At 43.1% G+C, this 20,414-nt stretch overlaps 2 protein-coding genes across 3 annotated transcripts; one reads left to right on the top strand and one right to left on the bottom strand.

Moving 5' to 3' along the window:
• Window positions 1-155: 155 nt before the first annotated feature.
• Window positions 156-7,999, bottom strand: mastl (microtubule associated serine/threonine kinase-like). Of its 2 annotated transcripts, XM_023823432.2 has the most exons (13): window positions 7,641-7,999; window positions 7,245-7,425; window positions 7,006-7,143; window positions 6,759-6,898; window positions 6,575-6,663; window positions 5,982-6,088; window positions 5,666-5,831; window positions 5,259-5,416; window positions 3,454-4,560; window positions 3,208-3,346; window positions 2,223-2,336; window positions 1,972-2,073; window positions 156-1,849 (listed from the first exon to the last, which is right to left on the bottom strand). In XM_023823432.2, exons 2-13 carry the CDS (start codon window positions 7,419-7,421, stop codon window positions 1,692-1,694), a joined length of 2,595 nt encoding a protein of 864 aa, XP_023679200.2. In that variant the 5' UTR covers window positions 7,422-7,425; window positions 7,641-7,999; the 3' UTR covers window positions 156-1,691. The 2 variants fall into 2 exon arrangements, with proteins under 2 accessions (XP_023679200.2, XP_023679199.2); XM_023823431.2 differs by lacking the exon at window positions 7,641-7,999 and having other exon boundaries at window positions 7,245-7,632.
• A 429-nt stretch (window positions 8,000-8,428) lies between these two features.
• On the top strand, window positions 8,429-18,527 carry LOC111850027 (ATP-dependent zinc metalloprotease YME1L1). Its single transcript, XM_023823434.2, has 18 exons — window positions 8,429-8,621; window positions 9,953-10,072; window positions 10,672-10,837; window positions 11,009-11,110; window positions 12,973-13,082; window positions 13,316-13,466; window positions 13,722-13,805; window positions 14,341-14,514; window positions 14,622-14,774; window positions 14,873-15,005; window positions 15,103-15,165; window positions 15,505-15,617; window positions 15,700-15,855; window positions 16,095-16,246; window positions 16,356-16,482; window positions 16,575-16,648; window positions 17,056-17,142; window positions 17,298-18,527. Exons 1-18 carry the CDS (start codon window positions 8,589-8,591, stop codon window positions 17,439-17,441), a joined length of 2,142 nt encoding a protein of 713 aa, XP_023679202.1. The 5' UTR covers window positions 8,429-8,588; the 3' UTR covers window positions 17,442-18,527.
• Window positions 18,528-20,414: the final 1,887 nt, after the last annotated feature.

Below are 20,414 nucleotides of genomic sequence, written 5' to 3'. Positions count from 1 at the left end.
CCTGCAGGAAACAAATGGCTTCTGATCATTATAGTTGTATTGCAGTAGCGCTCGTCTTTAAAATTCCTGTACAGTATATGTATTACCTAATCGGGCAACTATTTAGTTAGGATACGCAGAGCTTTGGTTATAATCAAAAACCTATCAGTAGCACCTTTTATAATTCAAAAGTTTTAATTAAAGGTTTTAATAAATTTGAACAGCAGGGTTAAACACGTTTTAAAATGACAGGTTAGAAAATACCAACTTCACACACAATTTACAACATGAATGTACTACAAGGCCGAATATCAAGAAAAAGCAGTTTATAAAATTACTGCTCTATGTACGTTTGTTCATTACGCTTCAACTGAGAGCCTTTTTGTCCATCAGTCACAATTCACCTTTCATTTAAAAAAAAAATCCTAAAATACATAAATAAAACATTAATATGGAATTCTGATAATGGTATGCACATGGAAAAAAAAAATAGCAGGCACCCAATAAATCTGTATCACACACACAAAGTATTATGTGGTCAGTATTAGTCATCAAGGGAAGTTGGCCATTTTCTCCCAAGACTGGAAATCTAACAAGTGAGTAAAGTGTGTCAAATACAAAAGTGATTACTTAACCAATCATCTGTGCACTGTGATTCCTTATTGGAGAAAATCAGCCAATTAATGAATTAGTAATGATGGGCAGCAGGGCTACACAACCCACTGTGATTGGAATCAGTGAACTGTAGCGCCTAGGTGTCCTAACAGCTCAGCCAATAGCCTCTCAGGTCCGAGCCTGTTGACACCTCTCCATGAAGAATGGTGCTCCATGCACCAGTCTGTTCGGTGGGAATGGGGGTTTGTCAGCTAGTTTTCCATTCATTTCCTTGAGCTTCATCTTCAGGGGCCATTACACCAGAACATGCCACACGCATCCCTCGCTTTCAGTTAACCAGATGTCCTAGATGTCTGATTTTACATTTGTTTACTTATAATTCGCAATAATTCCTATATGAGTTGCAGGGGGATGCTGGATATTTTTTATCGGATTTCATAACATTCACTTCCAAGTACTCAGTGAGTCTGGTTAGATGCTGTTTTCGTTAAATGTGGGAAAAACTGGTTCCTAAATGCTACATACCTTTTATTCGTTTTCTGCAATAAAATGAGAACTGAATTATGCCATTAAGAGGCTTACAGTGAATTTATAAAGACGCAGCAGCCATGTGTTACAATAAAATTAAGAGAAAATAAATAAAAGACATTATTGCTTCAAAAGAAGCCGCATGCCTGACCAGCGATAAATCAGTCTAAAACCACATCAGCACGGGCTAAGCCATAAACCCCACAAAATGTTTAAAACATGAAGCAACCAACAGACCGAACATGCATAATGAAGACCCACAGAAATAGTTAATGATTTAAGAGTTTTAGACAAAACCAACCACTTAGTGACCTGCCTAGCTTGCATAGACCTGGGTCAGTCTCAGGCATCCCTAGTGTAGAGCGAGCATCTTTTCATAACAGAGGAGCAGCAGTGATTCCTGAGCGTTGATGAATACCTTCATTCTGTATTTTTGCATATTTAGTGATTTAAACTATAGGTACAGATATATCCTAACTGACTCAACACATTCCATTGAGCTGCCCCCCGCCCCGCCCCCCAACAGCCCCCAAACAAGGAGGGCAGGTGGTGAGCAGGGGTGGCTTCCCCTACAGGCTAAACTCGGACATGAACAGATGCTGTGCGTTGTTCCTTGCCTCGAAGTAAGAGGTGTCTGTTTCGTCGTCCGGCTGAGGTATAAACGGCATGGGCTGGTTCGGCAGGTTGTCCCAGTCCAGGCCTTTCAACAGTGTGTGCTGTTTCAGCTCTGGAACAAAAGTTATTATTAAGCTCACAAACATCCAATCAGAGCTCTCAACACATCTGACCGCATGGTAAGGTTTAGAGACCAATGTCAAGGAGCTTTTTATCTGAAGGAGGCGTGGTCACCTTTAAGGCCGGCCCGTTTGGTGACGTCTGTCGTCAGGAGACTTTCTATGGCGCTCCTCGAGTTCTGTGACAGCGCCTCGTCACCATCCGGCCAGGGAATGTCTTAGATGGCATTTAATGATCGGAATCCATGAAAAATACACACCGAATAAGCTGACATCTTTGTTAACTGTATAAATTCCCCAATAGACAGGTTGTCATCTACACCAACAGGACGCCATAGTCAGAGATAAGAAAAAGGGGAAACCCACCCCTGTTAAGAATGTTCTGGAACACCAGCTGTGGAGTTTCGTCATTGAATGGGGGCACCCCGGTAAGGAATTCGAATAGGCACACTCCTAGGGCCCACCAGTCCACCATGAAGTCTGAAACAATGGCAGCAAAAATGTTTGAATTTGTCATCCTCAATTTGTTCAGGCCTCCCCGCCAATTACAAAAAAAATAATAATCTTATGGAAATTGGTTAAAAATCTACACAAATTCACATTGATACATATACGTTAACATCACATTGAGCCGAGTGTGCTTAAAGCTACAAATTAGTTTAATTAAGGTAATTTTGCATTATTTGAATACTGTTATTCATTATTATTAAGCATTGCCACACTAGTTTGCATCTTAGAGCACTGAAAAGTTTCCTCAAGCAGATTTTAGGAGATTAAAACGAAATGAACGAATGAACGATTCACTCGGAAGTGAATCGACTGCCTTGGAGTTAAATGGGTCCAATCGCCTGTGACAGCACCCTAAGGGATGAGGGTTTTAAGGTGTTACTGGCCACACCTGAAGGTGGCTGCGGACCCAGCATGACCCATAATATGGTGGTGGGGGGGGGTGTAGATTAAACAGAAAATGCAGAAAGGCAAAACGTCCTGCAGCAAGAGAAGTCTCAAACATGCACTGAGCAACCAAACCTGATAGCTGCGTACTTACCGTGACTGGACCCTGAAACTTAGAGAGGAGAAGTATCAAACTTCTCGCAGGGCCTCCCACAAAACGAAACAAGCCAAACAACACATACAGTACAAGCAGGCAGTGGTGCTGTTTACCACCACTCAAGCCATACATTTGCATGGGGCCACAAATAGTGACTACACTAGGGGCTGGCAGGGAACACTGAAGTGATGTTTTCAGTGGGACCCCAGAAACAGCAAACTCACCCCTGCAAGGTATACAATGGCAGCATGTTTTGATCTGAGTCTGGAACAGGGCTAAAGGAAGCTCCCTTCCACTTACCGTGAGGTTTTCCCAAAAGTAGCTCCGGGGCCAGATAGTCAGGGGTCCCTAGGAGCGGGCCCCCCTCTACAGGTTCAGGCCCTCTGCGGACACTCTTTGGGGTCCTAAAAGGGGTGTGACTGGTCGTCTGCTGTGGCGTCTAATAAACCCCCCCAACATAAAAAACCTTGTATTGATCCATGGAAAGACACACATTCACATTGAAGTACTGGAGAGTACAGAAACTTCTGGAAATTGGCCTCCCACCTGGTACGGCGAGCTGCGGGAACTGGGGCCCCGTCTCTTTTGTACCGGGGTTACCGCCGCAGGGAAGCTATAGAAGGAGGCAGAACTGGAGACGTCCATCATGTCGACAGAGCCCATGCTCCGGCGCGAGCAGCCTGATGCGGTGGACCGGTCGATGGCGCTGCAGTAGCTCCTGAAGGCCACCACATTCCGGGGTTTGAGGAATGGTGAAGAGTTGCTGGATTCCACAGGCAGGAGATCCCTGGACCGCTCTTCTCTATGCTGCCTGGGGGTCACCACCCCTGATGAGGTGCAGCAGTCCTGCAAGCTCAAAAAGATATCCTTCTCCTCAGCCTGCTCAGACAACTCCTTCGCGCCATCCAGCTCCGCGACTTGCGCGTTGTCAGGAATGATGGACATGTCCTGAAGGGAGTCATCAGAGTCTAGGCTCAAATTCCTTATTGGACCCATGTCCTCACGATCATTCTCAATGAATGTAAAACTGGAGTCCGCAGTCACTTCACCGCCGGTGCTGCAACCACCACCCTCGCACGGCCCGTCCAGCTCGTGCAACAGGTTCTTCACCATGAAAGCTGGTCCAGACTGCTTTGACTCCACATCCGCTGGAGACGCGCTGACCTGAACGGTGGCAAACACCGCTGTCAGGCCGGTGCTGAAGCTGCTGCTCTTCGGGATCTGAAAACAGCGCTTGTATGAGTCGTCGCTCTTCTTAGCTCGTGCCTCGTACTGATCAGGACTCTTTTCCAACTGCTCGAACCCTCTTTTCATGGACGCTTTGCCCACGGCTTTCTCCAGGACTCCCAGCGTTCCTTTTTCCCTGGCTGTGGGAGAAGCTCTCTCGCCTATCAGTTTCACTAATGACGACAGCTTCCTTGCCGCCAAAGGCTCCAGCTTGGCACTGTTTTCCGGTTTTGGAGACACAGGTGTCGGCTGTCCCCTTTGACACAAATTCATGTCAATGTTGTCCAGAGCACAGAGGGCTGGATCTCGACCCGGCCTGTGAAAGTCACTGGCCATCCTCCTTCCCAGCAAACTGGTCACGATCGCCGATCTGCCACCTTTGTCAAATACATCACTCTCCAGCAGGTTCTCCACATCCTTGATTTCCTTCAAAAACATCACCACTCCCTCAATATTTCACCAACTTGTCGTGTTGATTTATTCAGTATTAGTCAGGGATAGTTTATTTAAAAGGCCTTCTAAATGTATTATATTTATCTAATCTTTATGAAGGAAAGCAAAACAAATTTCTAAAATGTGAATGAGTTCAAATTAGGGCTGTCAATCGCACATTATGCAATGAATAAATTGCAATTAAAAACTTTTCTTCTTAAGACAAAAACTTGCTATGATGCATATTTAAATGTAAAAATCAATCACCAAATTAAATGTAGAATAATCACAAGGATAACAACAGTACAAAAATAAGTGTCTCTTGCAACCATTTAAATGGTTTTTATGGCTGCCCCATAATACACTGTGCCATGACATTAATCACATTAACACATTAATTATGTTAAATTAATCACAATAATTAATGTGTTAATTTTGACAGTACTAGTTCAAACACTAATTTCATAAAATCAGAGGTGGACATTTCAGGTCCAGAAAGTAAAAACACAGTCCAAGATTTTGTTTCAGCCAACCAGTTGCGTACTGGTCTAGTTTTTTACTTTTTAGACCTGAAAAGTCCACCTCTGTAAAAATACTAAAGTGACAAATTAACTAAACACACCTAAATTTGACAAAGGATGCATCTCACACAGGAGAACTCAAATTCCCAGCATGCACGCAATAGCACCAACCTGCTCATTCTCCCACAGTGGGCTGACGCAGGCCTCTGAATCCGTGGTGGATGGGAAGAGGCAGGATTGACTGCTGGCACTCGACGTCCCAAACCGCTTCCTAGACTTTAGAAGCCGTGGAGTCAGACTCTTAGCCAGAATGGCTGGACTAAACACACCTGAAAGAGAAACCAAAACACAAGACCATGTCTGACCTAAAGCTTTAATGCCGACACTTCGGTTTTTTCGGTTTGTTGAGAAGTTGCCGTGAAGGACTCTGCCCTGCTGCAAGAGGGCAGGGAACCCAGGAATTTCCCAGGCAACCATTCACAGCTGATGTCCAAGGCCCAGGTACCAGCTTGATTTGAGAATTAGTTCCCCCACCCCAATGCCTAAAACCAGACTATGATCCGGACGTCAGCACTCACGGGAGCCGTGCTGTGTCCGGGCTGAGCAAGCTGGGGAGTCCAGAGGTGCTTTCTTCAACACAGGTGAGTAGAAGGACCTCCTGAACTGCTGTGTCTTACCACAAGACATGGGGCTGGACATGCCAAAGGAGGTCCTGCGACAATTGGCCTCCATCCCTGGCGTGTTCTTTAAAATAATAATAAAAAAGGTAGATCATATATACATGCTGTTACCAAAGACTTAAAATATTTGATGATTAACGACAGCATGCCATAATATATACACGGTTTGTTACAAGGTTTTATTTATATTCACACCTAAAACACAAGTACTCACAAGGCCAAGGGAGCTAATCAGGGAGTAGACTTGACCGGGAGTACGGGAATAATCTTTCTTGGGCTTCACTAACGAAGGTGTCGTCAGGATGTCTGCCGGTCTCAGCTCTGAGGAAGAAGTTCAAAAACATGGAAGATTGCAGCTAATGAACTGCATAAATTACATGCATTGTTTATAAACACAGATCTGTCAGGATGATGGCTAAAATAAACATGCTACACTCCCCAAGGTCTTTCTATAGTTGCATTAGTGCTAGCCATACTGAATAATTAAAGAATAAGGTTAATCAAATGACTCAAAAACATCAAATAGCATGTTTTTATCATAAGCAAATTGTTACGTAACATCACGGGAGGAGTATTCTGTCACAGTGGAATCGGGTTCAAAATAATTTAGTAGCAAAATTAATCTTGAGGGTGTCCAGGTACCAGATCAGTGGTAATTAATTAGGGGGGACTGAATTTAAACCACATAAAATCTAGTAATAATGTATCATCAATACATTATTAACTTGAAGGGTCAATAGAAAGAAAAACCACAGTAAAATGTTGATATTCTACACAGAAGAATAAAATCCGTCCGTGTACACCGACCTCTATCAAGCTTGACTTTGGAGAGGCCGAAGTCCGTAAGCTTGATATGTCCCTCGTTGGACACAAGCATGTTGTCTGGTTTCAAGTCTCTAAATGGACGATAAGAATTTCAGGAAGCGTCCACAGAAAACAAACCAGACCTATATATTAGGATGTCAGCACAGAGTGCACCGTCTTCCGATACCTGTGGATGATTTTATGCCTGTGAAGATAGTCCAAAGCAAGAGCCACCTCCGAGATGTACTTCACTGACATGTCTTCATCAAAATAACCATAGATGTGAAGAAGAGACTTGACATCACCACCGATGAGGTACTCCATCACCTCAGAGACAAAGGACACAAGACAAACATTATATATACATGTTCTTTCGTATATTTCAGTCACTCTCACTGTGACTTCACTATGCAGGACAAAACAGCGCATCTTACCAGGTAGACTTTAGTAGCCGTTTGAAGAGAGTAAAACAGGTGCACTATAAACGGACTTTTGCTAAGAGCCAGGGCGTCCCTCTCTGCCTTCATTTGATCGGTCATGTTTTTGTCCACCATGTCTGCCTTCTTCACTACCTTAAAAAACAACAATAATAATTTACAAGAGCAAGATATTCGTTGGGTAAACGTTGGCAGTAATGTAATCGCGCAAAATAGTTACAAGACCTAAAATTTACCTTGATGGCATATAATGTTGAGTTGCCCTTTTTTCTCGCTAGATACACTTTTCCAAAAGCCCCTCGGCTGATCGGCTTTATCACAACGAAATCTTCGATGGAAGGGGGCTTAGAGACAGGCAGTGTGCTGACGGAGCAGGGTGGATAACCATCGTCAGCCTTTTCTTCTCCCTCCATGTCGCTAGCCAACCAACGTCAGAAACGTAAAAACGAACTGAGTTTATTTCTGATTAACTGCACGATAAATCCCTGTTCTAAAAAGTAAACAATGACAAAAGCCGATCGTCATCCACATATACTGTTTAGGTTGGATTTTAATGGAATAAAAAAGCAAGACACCGTTCATACTCTCAGTACACAGCTGCCTGACTTGTTTTGAAAATTTGAAATCCGTACCAGGCTTAGGTCCTTCATGACGCAATTGCCTCATGACCAGAACCCCGCCTTATTAACGACTTTGAATTTTTAGTATAAACGTATTTCGCGGCACAAAGTAATATATGATATTTGTAAACGCTTTTTAAAACCCTAGGTAAATATTTTGAAGAGTTTCCAAAGAACTAACGCGCAATAAAAATAGGCAGTACTATGGACACCTAACTACGGCCAAAAATGATCTACTGTATCCTGACGTGCGTCATTGCTTCTTCGAAAACGTGATAGTTGCTGAGACCCACCCAGAAATATTCAATATTGTGGATATTAGAACTACATAGTTAAACGTGACATAATTCACTATATGAAGGTAACTACACATTGTACTAGGCTGCAAGTAGAGAATTTAATTATGTATTGCTAATTAGATAAAATTGATATTGGTACTCTATAGTTGAACTTTATTCCTAATGCTGATTTGTATACTGAAAGGTGGTGCTCATGTCCAAAAGGGAGCCTGTTTGAAGGTGTTTTGGATTTCTCCAGTAAAATACTATGTTGATGCGTAAAATTGTAGACCGCATAAAGGAATTAATGAGTATGGGCTCTTGACAAAGGCGATGCTGTAATATCCACTTCCACAGGTGTCCCAGACATGCTGAGATGCAAAGCAAAAATTAAAATAAACTTATCGTGTTCCGTGTAGAATTAATAGAAAAGAAAAGGTTTGGGTGCAGTTGCCGCCATATTGATGTCTTCTACGTTGGTTTTCCATCACCGTCATGTCGTAATTATTTAAACCGGTAGTGAAGCTGCGACAGATTCCGGTCGACCTTCCTATGGAAGCCATTTTCACAACTCACTGTAGAAGAAGGGAATTTTCAAAGGACGACAGCGGAACACGTTTGTTTCGTTCGGGTAACACATAATAACTAAGTGGAGTCGGCCAAAATATATGGTATTGGAAGCATGTTCTCCCTTTCGACTACGCTGCAGCCGCAAGTAAGTCATTCATAGTTGTTTATAGCCGACAACGTTACCTAACCGTGTTTTTGCGGCATAACGTTAGCTTGAGAGTGAGGTTCAGAATTAACCGGTTTGTTGCGGTTTTATTTTGCTGTTTACTACGGCTAATAACACCATGTAATGAAAGTTTGTGTAAGAATCTGTGTCTAATGGAGAAGGATTTCCAGTACAATGGAAGTCGGCCGGCTAACTGGCTAGCAGGGTAACATGGTGCCCGGCTACCTATCTTAACACCTTCCCCCTGTAGCCCAAATGGCAATCTGAAGATGTCATTTTGATGAGGGTTGTTGCTTTAACTGCGATAACCAACAATATCGGCTGATTGTCTACTGTATTACCATATTATTTTGTCTATTTTCTGTAGGTTATGATTAATAAGCACAGGCTGTCATATGGGTAATATGTTAAGGAAATTGGTTTTCAATAGGGCTGCATGATGGTGTGATAAATGTTTCGCAGTCTTTGTCAGTACGCAATCTTTATCTTTTAAGATGAGTTCTTGATAAATTTCCAATACCGGTGTGTCTACCTCCCTTGGTGGAACTATCGTCATTGACTTGGAACTGCACGTTTGCCTCTGTATTACATCACTTTCTGTATCCACACTGACGCTTTCACACTCTCACGCTCACGCAAGAAATCCGTGTTATTCCATTATAAACCTAAAGTTAGCTGCATCAAAAGCGTTGGGGGCAGTTTGCAAACCCTACAGACAATTTTCAAGCTTTAAAACTTACATACATGTTATAAAGGTTTAAAACTATTGAATACATGTAAATACGTGTGCCCGCCAGCTGACCAAAGTTGGCAACCCCAGACCTATCGTTCTGTGTCATCCCTGCACTGATTATACAAATTCGCTGTTTGGATGGAAAGTACACCTGAAACCTTGGAGTATATGGTCCAGTCAGTCAATGATTTGCGAGCAGGAAAATCAAGGCACTGCTTAATTTCCAAGTGATGGTTAATCTGATCCTGTTGTAGGTTATGACTGGCCACCTCGTTTTGTAGGCTTGTATTGTATTGTATTTATACACGTGTCTGTGGAGGTGTGTCATATGTATGTCTTTGTCTGAAGTACTGTGCTTCTCTCATTTGCTAGAACATTTTGTTCTAGTCATATGGTATTCTTGTTATAAACGAAACTTATCTAAATGTTATGTTTTGTTTTTATGGGGGGAGAGAAGCAAATACATTTGAAAAAAGGGGCAGCCTGAATTGTTTGACATGTGAATGGCATGTGAGGTGAATGTTTACAGAGGAGCTTCCTTTTCTAAATATGTTCACCCTCTTGTTCCACCACATAGGTAACTGTTCCACTTGGTCACCTCCTCGGCGCCTTTCACTCCTTCAAGAATTCAGCCAGTGCGTCTATCCGGAGTCTGCAGAAGGACCATCATTTAGAACATGATCTGCCAATCAGTGAGGTGGGCTTCCTGAAAAACACAAGCCTCAGCACATCTAAGGGAAATAAATGCTTTCTTCTCTGCTTTGTAGCTGTGGCAGACCAGTAGTCCTGACGTATGTCCTTTAGCACGTTCATAATGAGTGCTTACACTGCGAAATGATTAGAAGTCTGACATCTAAGACTTTAATAGTGACCACTAGAGGGAGCAAATGCACTACATAGGTGTAAATGTAGAACAGGGGTGCCCAACTCCAGTCCTGGAGGGCCAGAGCCCTGCACATTTTTGGGTTTCCCCTCATTTAAAATGCCTGATTCAACTCCTTGTGCTAATTACCACACAGCTCTTGAGCTGAATCATTTATGGTGGAACAGGGAAAGAACTAAGCTACACAGGGCTCCGGCCCTCCAGGACTGGAGTTGGGCACCCCTGATGTAGAAGATGATAGGGTAATAATGGATTGTGATTTTTAGGATTGTATTCATTTGTGTTTGTGAAAGGAAAATATAAAGTTATTATAAAATTTAAAGTTAATAAGGGAAACCACACTCTGTTTTTCATAGTGTAAATAGATATAATTTCTTAAAGCATTATATTCATCATGAATTGTCTGCTTTTAGTCCACCTTCAGCCTGAGGGACCTTGGTTTGTTGGAGCTTAGGTCAGCTCAGCTGGATGAGCTGGTGAACAGCCTCCTGCCCGGGCTGCCCCTTCAACAGGACCCTGGCTCCAGTTCCTGGAAGGAGTCCCATATCTCCTCAGAATCCTTCTTCGAAAACAAGCATGGTGAGGACCTGGCTGTCTGCCTACCCCTCCTCCTCTTTGAACCAGGACCAATGAGTTAAACAAATGTCAGCCCACTCGTAATTGGCTGTTTTTTGCCCTCTTAAAAGGAAATTTCATTAAATGATTTCATGCAGTTTAGGCTCACATTGGCTGCTGCTCTTTTATTGCCAGGTTTCTCCCTGAGACCTGGGCATGGTTTCAGCTCCCCGCTCCCGTGCAGACGGAGTCCCGGTCCTCTGCAGGCAGTCTGCTCAGACCTTCAACACTGGCCAGGTCGGTATAGGAGCCCAGGAACGTGCACAGGGGAGCTCAAGGGCAGATATCGCTTTGAAATAGAATGGAAGGCTCTGTTATGACACTTTGGTATATGATCAAAAGGCGAAAATTGCCTTGATAATTTGATTTATAATGGTGGAAGAAGAAACCAAATGAATGCTTATTCTGGATGTTTCTCTGACTACCATTCCAGTCATGTGTTTGTACGCTCCAACCCCTCTGCTTATATTTGAATTTCATTCAGTGTATTATTTTTAAATATGTGATGTTCCCTTTGGTTTCTGTTTCAGAAGTTAGACATTATGCATGGTTTATCTCTCCTGCTTATGTACACTACCAGTCAAAAGTTTGGACACATTCTCATTCAATGGTTTTTCTTTATTTTTATTATTTTCTACATAGTACATTAATATTGAAGACTTCAAAACAATGAAGAAACACATGGGATTATGCAGTAAACAAATAAGTCTTAAACAACCAAAATATTTTTTCTATTTTTAGATTCTTCAAAGTAGCCACCCTTTGCATTTATGACAGCCTTGCACACTCTTTGCATTCTCTCAGTCAGATTCATGAGGTATTGACCTGGAATGGTTTTCAATGAACAGGTGCGCCTTGTCAAGAGTTAATTTTGTGGAATTTCTTGCCGCCTTCATGTGTTTAAGACTATCAGTTGTGTTGTAGGGTCGGTACACAGTTCTACAGTGAATAGCCCTATTCAACTACTGTTCTATGGCAAGAGCCACTCAACTAAAACCATCAAACGCTATGATGAAACTGGTTCTCATGAGGACCGCCCCAGGAAAGGAAGACCAAGAGTTACCTCTGCTGCAGAGGATAAGTTCATTATAGTTACCAGCCTCAGAAACCACACATTAACAGCACCTCAGATTAGAGCCCACAATAAATGCTTCAGAGATCAAGTAGCAGGCACATCTCAACATCAACTGTTCAGAGGAGACTGCGTGAAGAAGGCTTTCATGGTCGAATTGCTGCAAAGAAACCATTACTGAGGAAGAACAAGATGAAGAGACTTTCTTGGGCCAAGAAACACAAGGAATGGACACTGGACCTGTGGAAATCTGTACTTTGGTCTGATGAGTCCAAATTTGAGTTTTTTGGATCCACCCGCCATGTCTGTGAGATGCAGAAAAGGTGAGCGGATGGTTCCTACATGTGTGGTTCCCACTGTGAAGCATGGAGGAGGAGGGGTGCTTTACTGGTGACACTGTTGGTGATTTATTCAAAATTCAAGGCACATTTAACCAGCACGGCTACCACAACATTCTGCAGCGACATGCCATCCCATCTGGTTTGCTCTTAGTGGGACCAGCATTTGTTTAACAGGACAATGACCTCAAACACACCTCCAGGCTATGTAAGGAGTATCTGACTAAGGAGAGTGAGTGCTGCTTCAGATGACCTGGCCTCCACGATCACCCAACCTAAACCCAACTGAGATTGGTTTGGGATGAGTTGGACTGCAGAGTAAAGGCAAAGTAGCCAACATGTGCTCAGCACCTCTGGGAACTCCTTCAAGTTCGTGGTTGGAAAACCATTCCTGGTGAATACCTCATGAATCTGATTGAGGGAATACCACGAGTGTGCAAGGCTGTCATCAACACAAAAGGTGGCTACTTTGAAGAATCTAAAATAAAGATATTCTGGTTTGTTTAGCACTTATTTGTTTACTGAATAATTCCACATGTGTCACTTAAATGTTTTGAAGTCTTCAATATTAATCTACTATGTAGAAAACAATAAAAAAAAAAACATTGAATGAGAATGTGTCCAACCTTTTGACTGGTAGTGTATGGTTTTCAAAACTGTCTCCCTCTCCCTCCTTTCACACTATGAAGGTTGGATCCAAAGAAGAGGCTTTAAAACCCTAAGATCCAGAACCAGGCGCTTGCAAGCCGGTTATAAGGGCACCCCTGAACCCGAAAGCTTCACTCCAAGTTTCTTCAAGGTCTGCCCTCCCTGCCACTTCCCAAAATGGCACAAGACTCAAAGCTTTATTTAGGTTTCTCTGCCCTCGGGGCAAAGAATTGTTTATTTTCAATATTGTAAATGTTTCAATGGCTACTGTACGGTTGTCTGAGGGAATGGTAAATGAATCAGGTTAGTGAATATGGCCCCACTTTTGTGAGGTTGGCCCCTCCAGGTGGTTTCTGATGCCAGTTCTCGTGTGCTGCTCTGCAGGGGCTCCTCATGAGGGATAAAGCCCCAGAGACGGAGAGCCTAGATAAGATTATCCAGAACAAAAACCTACCAGAGGCACAGAGAGATGCCTTCAAGACGGGATTCACAGAGGGCTTCCTGAAAGCTCAAGCACTGACCCAGAGGACACAAGGTACCTTGTATCTGTGCCTGGGGGGCTTCAGGGCTGTGTGTCACGTTAGGCCAGTGGTTGCCAAGGGAGAAAAATTTTGTGTGTGTATGAAAGCTGAAATTTGTTGCTATATTTTACTGCAAAATGGGAACCCTTTGTGAATAATAAACGTTTTCAAAATATTTTGAAGAACCTGCCACTAGATGGTGCCGTTGAATAGAATTTGTTGGGTGTGTTGTCTCTGTTTTATTCATGCTATGGTTTTTTTCCTGAAAGACTCTTTGAGGAGGACGCGGCTGATTCTGCTTGTCCTTCTGCTGGTGGGCATCTATGGCCTCTCGAGAACCCCGTTTTTATCAGGTAAAGGCTCATTTTCTAATACTGGTTTGTTTCAGATTTACTGAATTTTCCTTGCATGTGCAGATCACGTTACACGTTTATAAATCACCACACATTGTAGTATAGTTTGAGGTTTTCCCTTAAGTAATGAAAGGATTCCGCCAAAAAATCTCCACGCTCTTTTCTAAATATTGATGCAGATTTATCTCATGAAGCAGCTGTAGGTTTTCAGAAAAATTTCACCCTCTGACGTCAAGAGATTTGTTCTGGTTAGCATTTGAGGTCCATGGGCTGTAACGTGCTTATAGCATTGGCAGCTCTCTACAACTATTTGAAACTTCTGGAAAATTGGATAAACTTTGGGTTTGCCGCATTAGCACTAAGTTAGATGAGTGTCCTTTTACCAGAGCCGCATTGAAGACAGATGTGTTTACATTTTGGTTCTTAGCGTCTTAGAGAACCTTCTGCTTTGTCCTGCTCATTGATGTCAATTTAGTAACAAGACCATTGGTAGGTGGTATTTGCATGTTAGCTCTGTTCTTGTTGCTTCCAACAGTGAGATTCCGGACTACTTCGGGCCTGGATTCTGCAGTGGATCCAATCCAGATGAAGAACGTTACTTTTGAGCACGTGAAGGGGGTGGAGGAAGCAAAGAATGAGCTTCAGGAGGTCGTGGAGTTCCTGAGGAACCCACAAAAGTTCACCGTCCTTGGCGGGAAGCTGCCCAAAGGTGAGAATACCACTAAGTCGTTTGTCACGGTGTCAAAGGTTTTTTCGAGGAATTTGGTTTGGAGACCTGACACGTCAGAATGACACTTTCCCATTCACATTCCACAGGAATTTTGCTCGTGGGACCCCCGGGCACTGGCAAAACCCTCCTGGCGAGGGCAGTTGCCGGAGAGGCTGATGTCCCGTTCTATTATGCCTCGGGTTCAGAGTTTGACGAGATGTTTGTGGGCGTGGGAGCTAGCCGCATCAGGAATCTCTTCAGTAAGCTTTGTGTGAACCAGTGTAGCTCTAATGTTCCTTTGGTTTACCACAGTGTGCATTGGCTAGCTCTGTGACGTGTTTCGTTTTTTTTTTTGTAGAAGAGGCAAAAGCTAATGCCCCTTGCGTGATCTTCATTGATGAGCTCGACAGCGTGGGTGGGAAGAGAATTGAATCTCCAATGCACCCGTACTCTAGACAGACCATTAACCAGCTGCTGGCAGAGATGGACGGGTATGTGTGTCATGAGAAGTACACTTCTGAAGCACACAGTGAATTAGTGCTCTGATGCATTGAGATCACTGACATTGATTCTTCTGGTTTTATACAGATTTAAGCCAAATGAAGGCATAATCATCATTGGGGCCACAAACTTCCCAGAAGCTCTTGATAAGTACGTTAACTGTTTGTATTCTTGTTCCCAGGGCTGAAGCTAGCTCAGTCTTTCTCATAAGTGTCACTCTGCTTCCAACATCATTGGTTTAACCCTTTAGTCAGTCACATGGAAATGTAATTTTCTTAATGGTGGTGTGTTTTTTTTTTTTTTTTTGTTTTTTTTTTCCTCCCTGTTTTATGATTATTTGCATGAATTAGAGACCTGGGCCTTTTATTGTAGAGAGTTTTATAAAGGTGCTGATTTTTGTCAAGCTTTGTTCTGCAGTTTGTATTTGAAGCTTCCAGCTACACCGAGGTTTATGGAAACTTAAACTTCTGATCACGTGTCTTCACGCAGTGCTCTGGTCCGACCTGGGAGGTTTGACATGCAGGTTACTGTCCCCAGACCTGATATAAAGGGCCGAACAGAAATCCTCAACTGGTACCTAAAAAAAATAAAAGTAGACTCTGGTAGGTAGAGGGCGCCGTTGCAGACTCACAGCTGAGGTTCCTGACAGTGCCGATGGTAATGTGTGATGTCACGGCCTTGCAGCAGTCCAAGCGGAGATCATCGCCAGGGGAACAGTTGGCTTCTCTGGTGCTGAGCTGGAGAATCTGGTCAACCAGGCAGCTCTGAAGGCAGCGGTTGATGGCAAAGACATGGTGACCATGAAGGAGCTGGAGTTCGCGAAGGACAAGATTCTCATGGGTCAGCAGTTGCTATAGCAACTCATAATAGAAAATCTGAAAGATGTTTTAGTGACTAAAGGGATACTTTAAGATTTTCAGTTGGTATGAAGTTGATTCCTTTATGCAGTATAGGTGCTGGAATTGAGATTGTAGTTTGAACATCTTGGTAAAATACATACTACTTTCAGACCAGAGCTGACCTCACTGATAGCCTGGATTTAATGAATGCCCTCCCTCTCCATCCACACCGTTTTGCAGGCCCTGAGCGCAGAAGCGTGGAGATAGACAAGAAGAACAAAACCATCACTGCATACCACGAGTCTGGCCACGCCATTGTGGCCTACTACACCAAAGATGCTATGCCCATCAACAAAGCTACCATCATGCCTCGTGGACCCAGCCTAGGCCATGTGAGTCACCTGTGATGTCAATGGGCAGGTGGATGAGTGACAGCTCTTGGTGCATTTATTTTTATATATAGTCATGTGACACATTAGTTAAGCAACCAACCACCCCTAGGTGTCCCTGCTGCCAGAGAATGACCGCTGGAGTGAGACCCGGTCGCAACTGATGGCACAGTTGGACGTTAGCATGGGCGGCAGGGTGGCTGAGGAGCTCATATTCGGGAACGACAACGTCACCACCGGTAGGGCCTCAATGAACTTGCTGAAGGTCAAGCTTCCCCCCCGGCCAGCGTGTCTCTCTGATCACCCTGAAACATAGCCTCTGTCTCTCCAGGAGCATCAAGCGATTTTGATGGCGCCACAAAGATAGCCAACATGATGGTGACGCGTTTTGGGATGAGCGACAAGGTGACATTTATTTCGTTTAAGCCACTTCTTTTCCGCTTCGCCTGCATTGCTTTTCCCAGTGTACCGCAGGATTTCCTAGAATACTTCCTTCTAAACAAATACACTGTGCTAGGTCTCCAAGGTCACATACATGAAGATTAAACATTAATCCCCACAATCCTGCTCTTCATTGACATGCTGATCTGTTGGGTAATCATAATGCGAATATGCATTTCAGGTCACATGGCATGCGATTTGCATTGCTGGTTTTCCCCCATTTTTAACAGTCTCTGTTGTATATGACAGCTCCATTGTAGCTAATGGGGTGTTTGCAAGTCGTATATAAACAAAGGTCACAAATAGATGCTACAGTTGATTGAAGTCGATGAGTTTATTGTTTTTTTTTTTTCTCTGTCATGGTAACACAGCTGGGTGTCATGACTTACGGGGATCTGTCTAAGCAAAGCCCAGAGACACAGGCTGCTATTGAACAGGAAGTCAGGAAGCTGTTGAAGGTAGGCTTAACTCTTTTGCCTTCCTCCTGGCCACTTAAACTGTACCTATAGTCAACTGGTCATTCGCATTCATGCTTTATTACTTTGTGATGAGGCACATTTGAATGTGCCTGGAATTGATTTTTATTTATTCAACAAATTTCCCCCTAAATTAGGACTCTTATGAGCGTGCAAAACACATCCTCAAGACCTACAGCAAGGAGCACAAGATCTTGGCCGATGCCCTGCTGACCTACGAGACCCTCGATGCCAAAGAAATCCAGATGGTCCTCGAGGGCAAGGAACTGGAGGCCAGATGATGCCTTGAGAGACTTGTCCTTTCCTTCCATGTCAATATGCAGGCACGATGAGGAGCAGTGGCCTTTACCCAGACAAACTAATTCTGATTTGACGTCATGCTGAGCACATTCTTACCTGAAATTCAGTCACCTTGGATTTTATTTATTCTCAACCATTGACACTAATTTCAGAAGCTGTCCCACTCTTTTGGAGTATATTGGGGGCACAAAATTTGAGCCCCTCCAGTTCCTCAAGGGTCACATGTCTTCTCTGAGGTCTTATATAGTAATTGATCATTTCTGGTTAGCAAAATTGGCCCTTTTATTGAATATTGTAGCATAAGCATACTGTCTGATCTCCCTTTTCGTCCTACATGTGTCCCCTGCCTGTGTACAATCTACTTGGGCTGATTTGAGGTTCTTGGGGCTTTAAACACCAGGCCCTTCACTATGTGGATATTCCTTTAAGCAAAGCCTTGTGTGCTCCTTTGCTTTTGTTTTAAGTTTGGCACTGATTTCAGCTGATGATTGGTCAGTTGATAATCTGTACCGTGTCCCAAATCAAGAGCTTGGTGTGACTACCTTGAAGGGGAACTCCATGCGCTCTCCTCTTCTCAGATCATATTCTGTAAATGGGCAGTATTGTCATGATACGGCTGCTCATGTTTGGTTTGGGAGAAGTGTCCTGCTTGAAGACTTGGGTTTTCGTGTGCCTGGAGTGGGTAACATTACTGATTTTTAAAAGGTAAATTTTGAAGGTTGTGACAGAAATGCCCTACCAGTGCAATGCAGGAATGGGATTAATTTGGTGTATATGTGAATTTCTCTGAATTTTAATTATATTTGTATATTCGCTTTAGGCATTTGACACTGTTAGGTGTAGAACTATTCTGTAATAACCTGTGACCTATTTATGTACTTTATGAAGTACTATAGGATTTATCCAAACCGAACATCTTTCTTTGCTCTTGTTCTGCTCTGGTACACATTGGATGTGTATGGGACTATTGTATATAATGTATGACTTGGAATTTAGGGAGGCTTCCCATGGATTTTAAACTGTTTCGGCATTCTTTGAAACTGTTAAAGTAAACAAAAGTCAAAGCATGTTTGGTGTGTTTCTTTTAATACCCCATAAACATTACTCCAGATGTTGCACTGAAGGTGGGATGAGTAGCTACACTCTTAAATCTTAAAATGGTAAGATTTATTTGAACTCTATCAGGAAATAATGGAATAATGATCCAAAGTTGAGGAAGTGATGATTAGCATTTCTTAAACTGTTCTCACGGTGAATTAATCTCTGCTGTCCCATATGTAAACCTGGTTTACAGTCAAAATGGCACCAAACTGCAAAATGGTTAAGGATGGGGTGTTAGCCAACAGCTTCCCAATACCTGCATAGCACCTGCATAGATGGAGGACGTGTGATGGTCTTTCAGAGCCCCCGTGTTTGTAATGTGATGGTGAAGAAAAGAGTGCTGGAGTGTTTTGGGTAATGGCACTTTGCAGGGTTTAATAGCATTTTCTGAGTATTAGAAAGAATTTCAAGTTAAAGCCACAGAAATGCGTGCATGCATTTTCCCTCCTCGTTGAAGTCGTTTTTTTTTATTCAAATACCGTGATGGTACATTTAAGGAAAGCTCAAGGAATGCATACAGATTAGGGTTTAGTCGCCCTAATTATGAAAGGCCCATAAGCTGTTAGTTTTTATGCCAGTGCATTTAAACCAAATTTAACGTTCAAAGAAATGTTAAAATCAGATTTTCATGCCAGTTTTATATGACAGACTGGGCTTCTCCAGTCTTCTGTGTTCATTTACCACGTTCAGATAGGAAGACAGTCACTTTCCACCTCTGTCATCACATGCAAATGTTCCAGTTGACCATCAAGCATATCAGTTCCATGAAAGTTCTTGGAGTTTCAAAAGAAACCACTGGCTTGTGATTCAGAATAACAAGAAGCATTCATTCAATTCAGTGAGTCCTCAGAAGTTTAATTGGTGGTTCTGGTCCTGGTTTTGGTGACTTTAATGGCCCGTGCCGCCCACGGGCCGTGTCTTCTGGAGGACGGTTTGATCCTTTGAAAGCATATTACTACCTGACTTGGTTTTCCTGCCCATTGGAAATTTCTGCTTCTTTTTGCCAGTGCTGGGATGAAAGCAGTTTATAGTGACCTGAAAGCATGGATGTCATTAGGTCAGAGCACCCAAGGCTATAGCCCCGAGTATTTTATCCCTGATGCCAATCTTCCTTCAGAAAAAAAAAGTCAAGCCCCAAGTAAACTTTTAATAGCTGGAAACTCCCCTGCCTGAAAGCATGATAGCTGAATTAAGTATGAGATCTTAAATTGAAAAACATATCCCATAATCCATCATTCTGTATGCTTTTAATAATCACATACTCAGTATGGGTCATACTATCTGCTGTCCTAGGAAACAGTCAGCTTATGTACAACCTGGATGGGTCATCGGACCAGGACTCACAATCCATCCACGGAATAAGTTAAAATGGACCTGGAAGTAGTGAAATATTAATGCCTTTGTGGAACCCTGTTCCCAGAGCCTGATCGAGCTGATGCACAAGCGAACAGGAAAAACCCTACTGCCTGATGAGAAAGACAGGTGGCCACCTTTCAGCCTGTGGTTTGCCATTCATGCACTAGAGCCCCAGGGACTGACCACACAGCTGCATCCAGGCCTCGATTAAGCTCTTTTGTTACACATGGTCAAATTATAGACCCACAGAATAATGAGCAAGATCTTTAGGGACTGAAACAGAGGCTGCCCTCCATACAATAAAGGCCATTATACTACAAGCAAGGATGCTATGTCTGTGCTTCCCAAAATGAAAAAGAATGGCCTCAGTTAGACATCATTTTCATCCCCCCCTTTTTTCATGTTATTTTTGGACCCCACCCCCACTGTGGTTGTGGGGTCCAATTATATAAAGCGCTCCCTGAAAAGATGGACTTTTCAGAGCAAAGACATCAGGT

Source organism: Paramormyrops kingsleyae, chromosome 1 (genome assembly GCF_048594095.1).
Source record: "Paramormyrops kingsleyae isolate MSU_618 chromosome 1, PKINGS_0.4, whole genome shotgun sequence".
NCBI classification, from domain to species: domain Eukaryota; kingdom Metazoa; phylum Chordata; class Actinopteri; order Osteoglossiformes; family Mormyridae; genus Paramormyrops; species Paramormyrops kingsleyae.
This window is presented reverse-complemented; position numbering and strand designations above follow the sequence as displayed.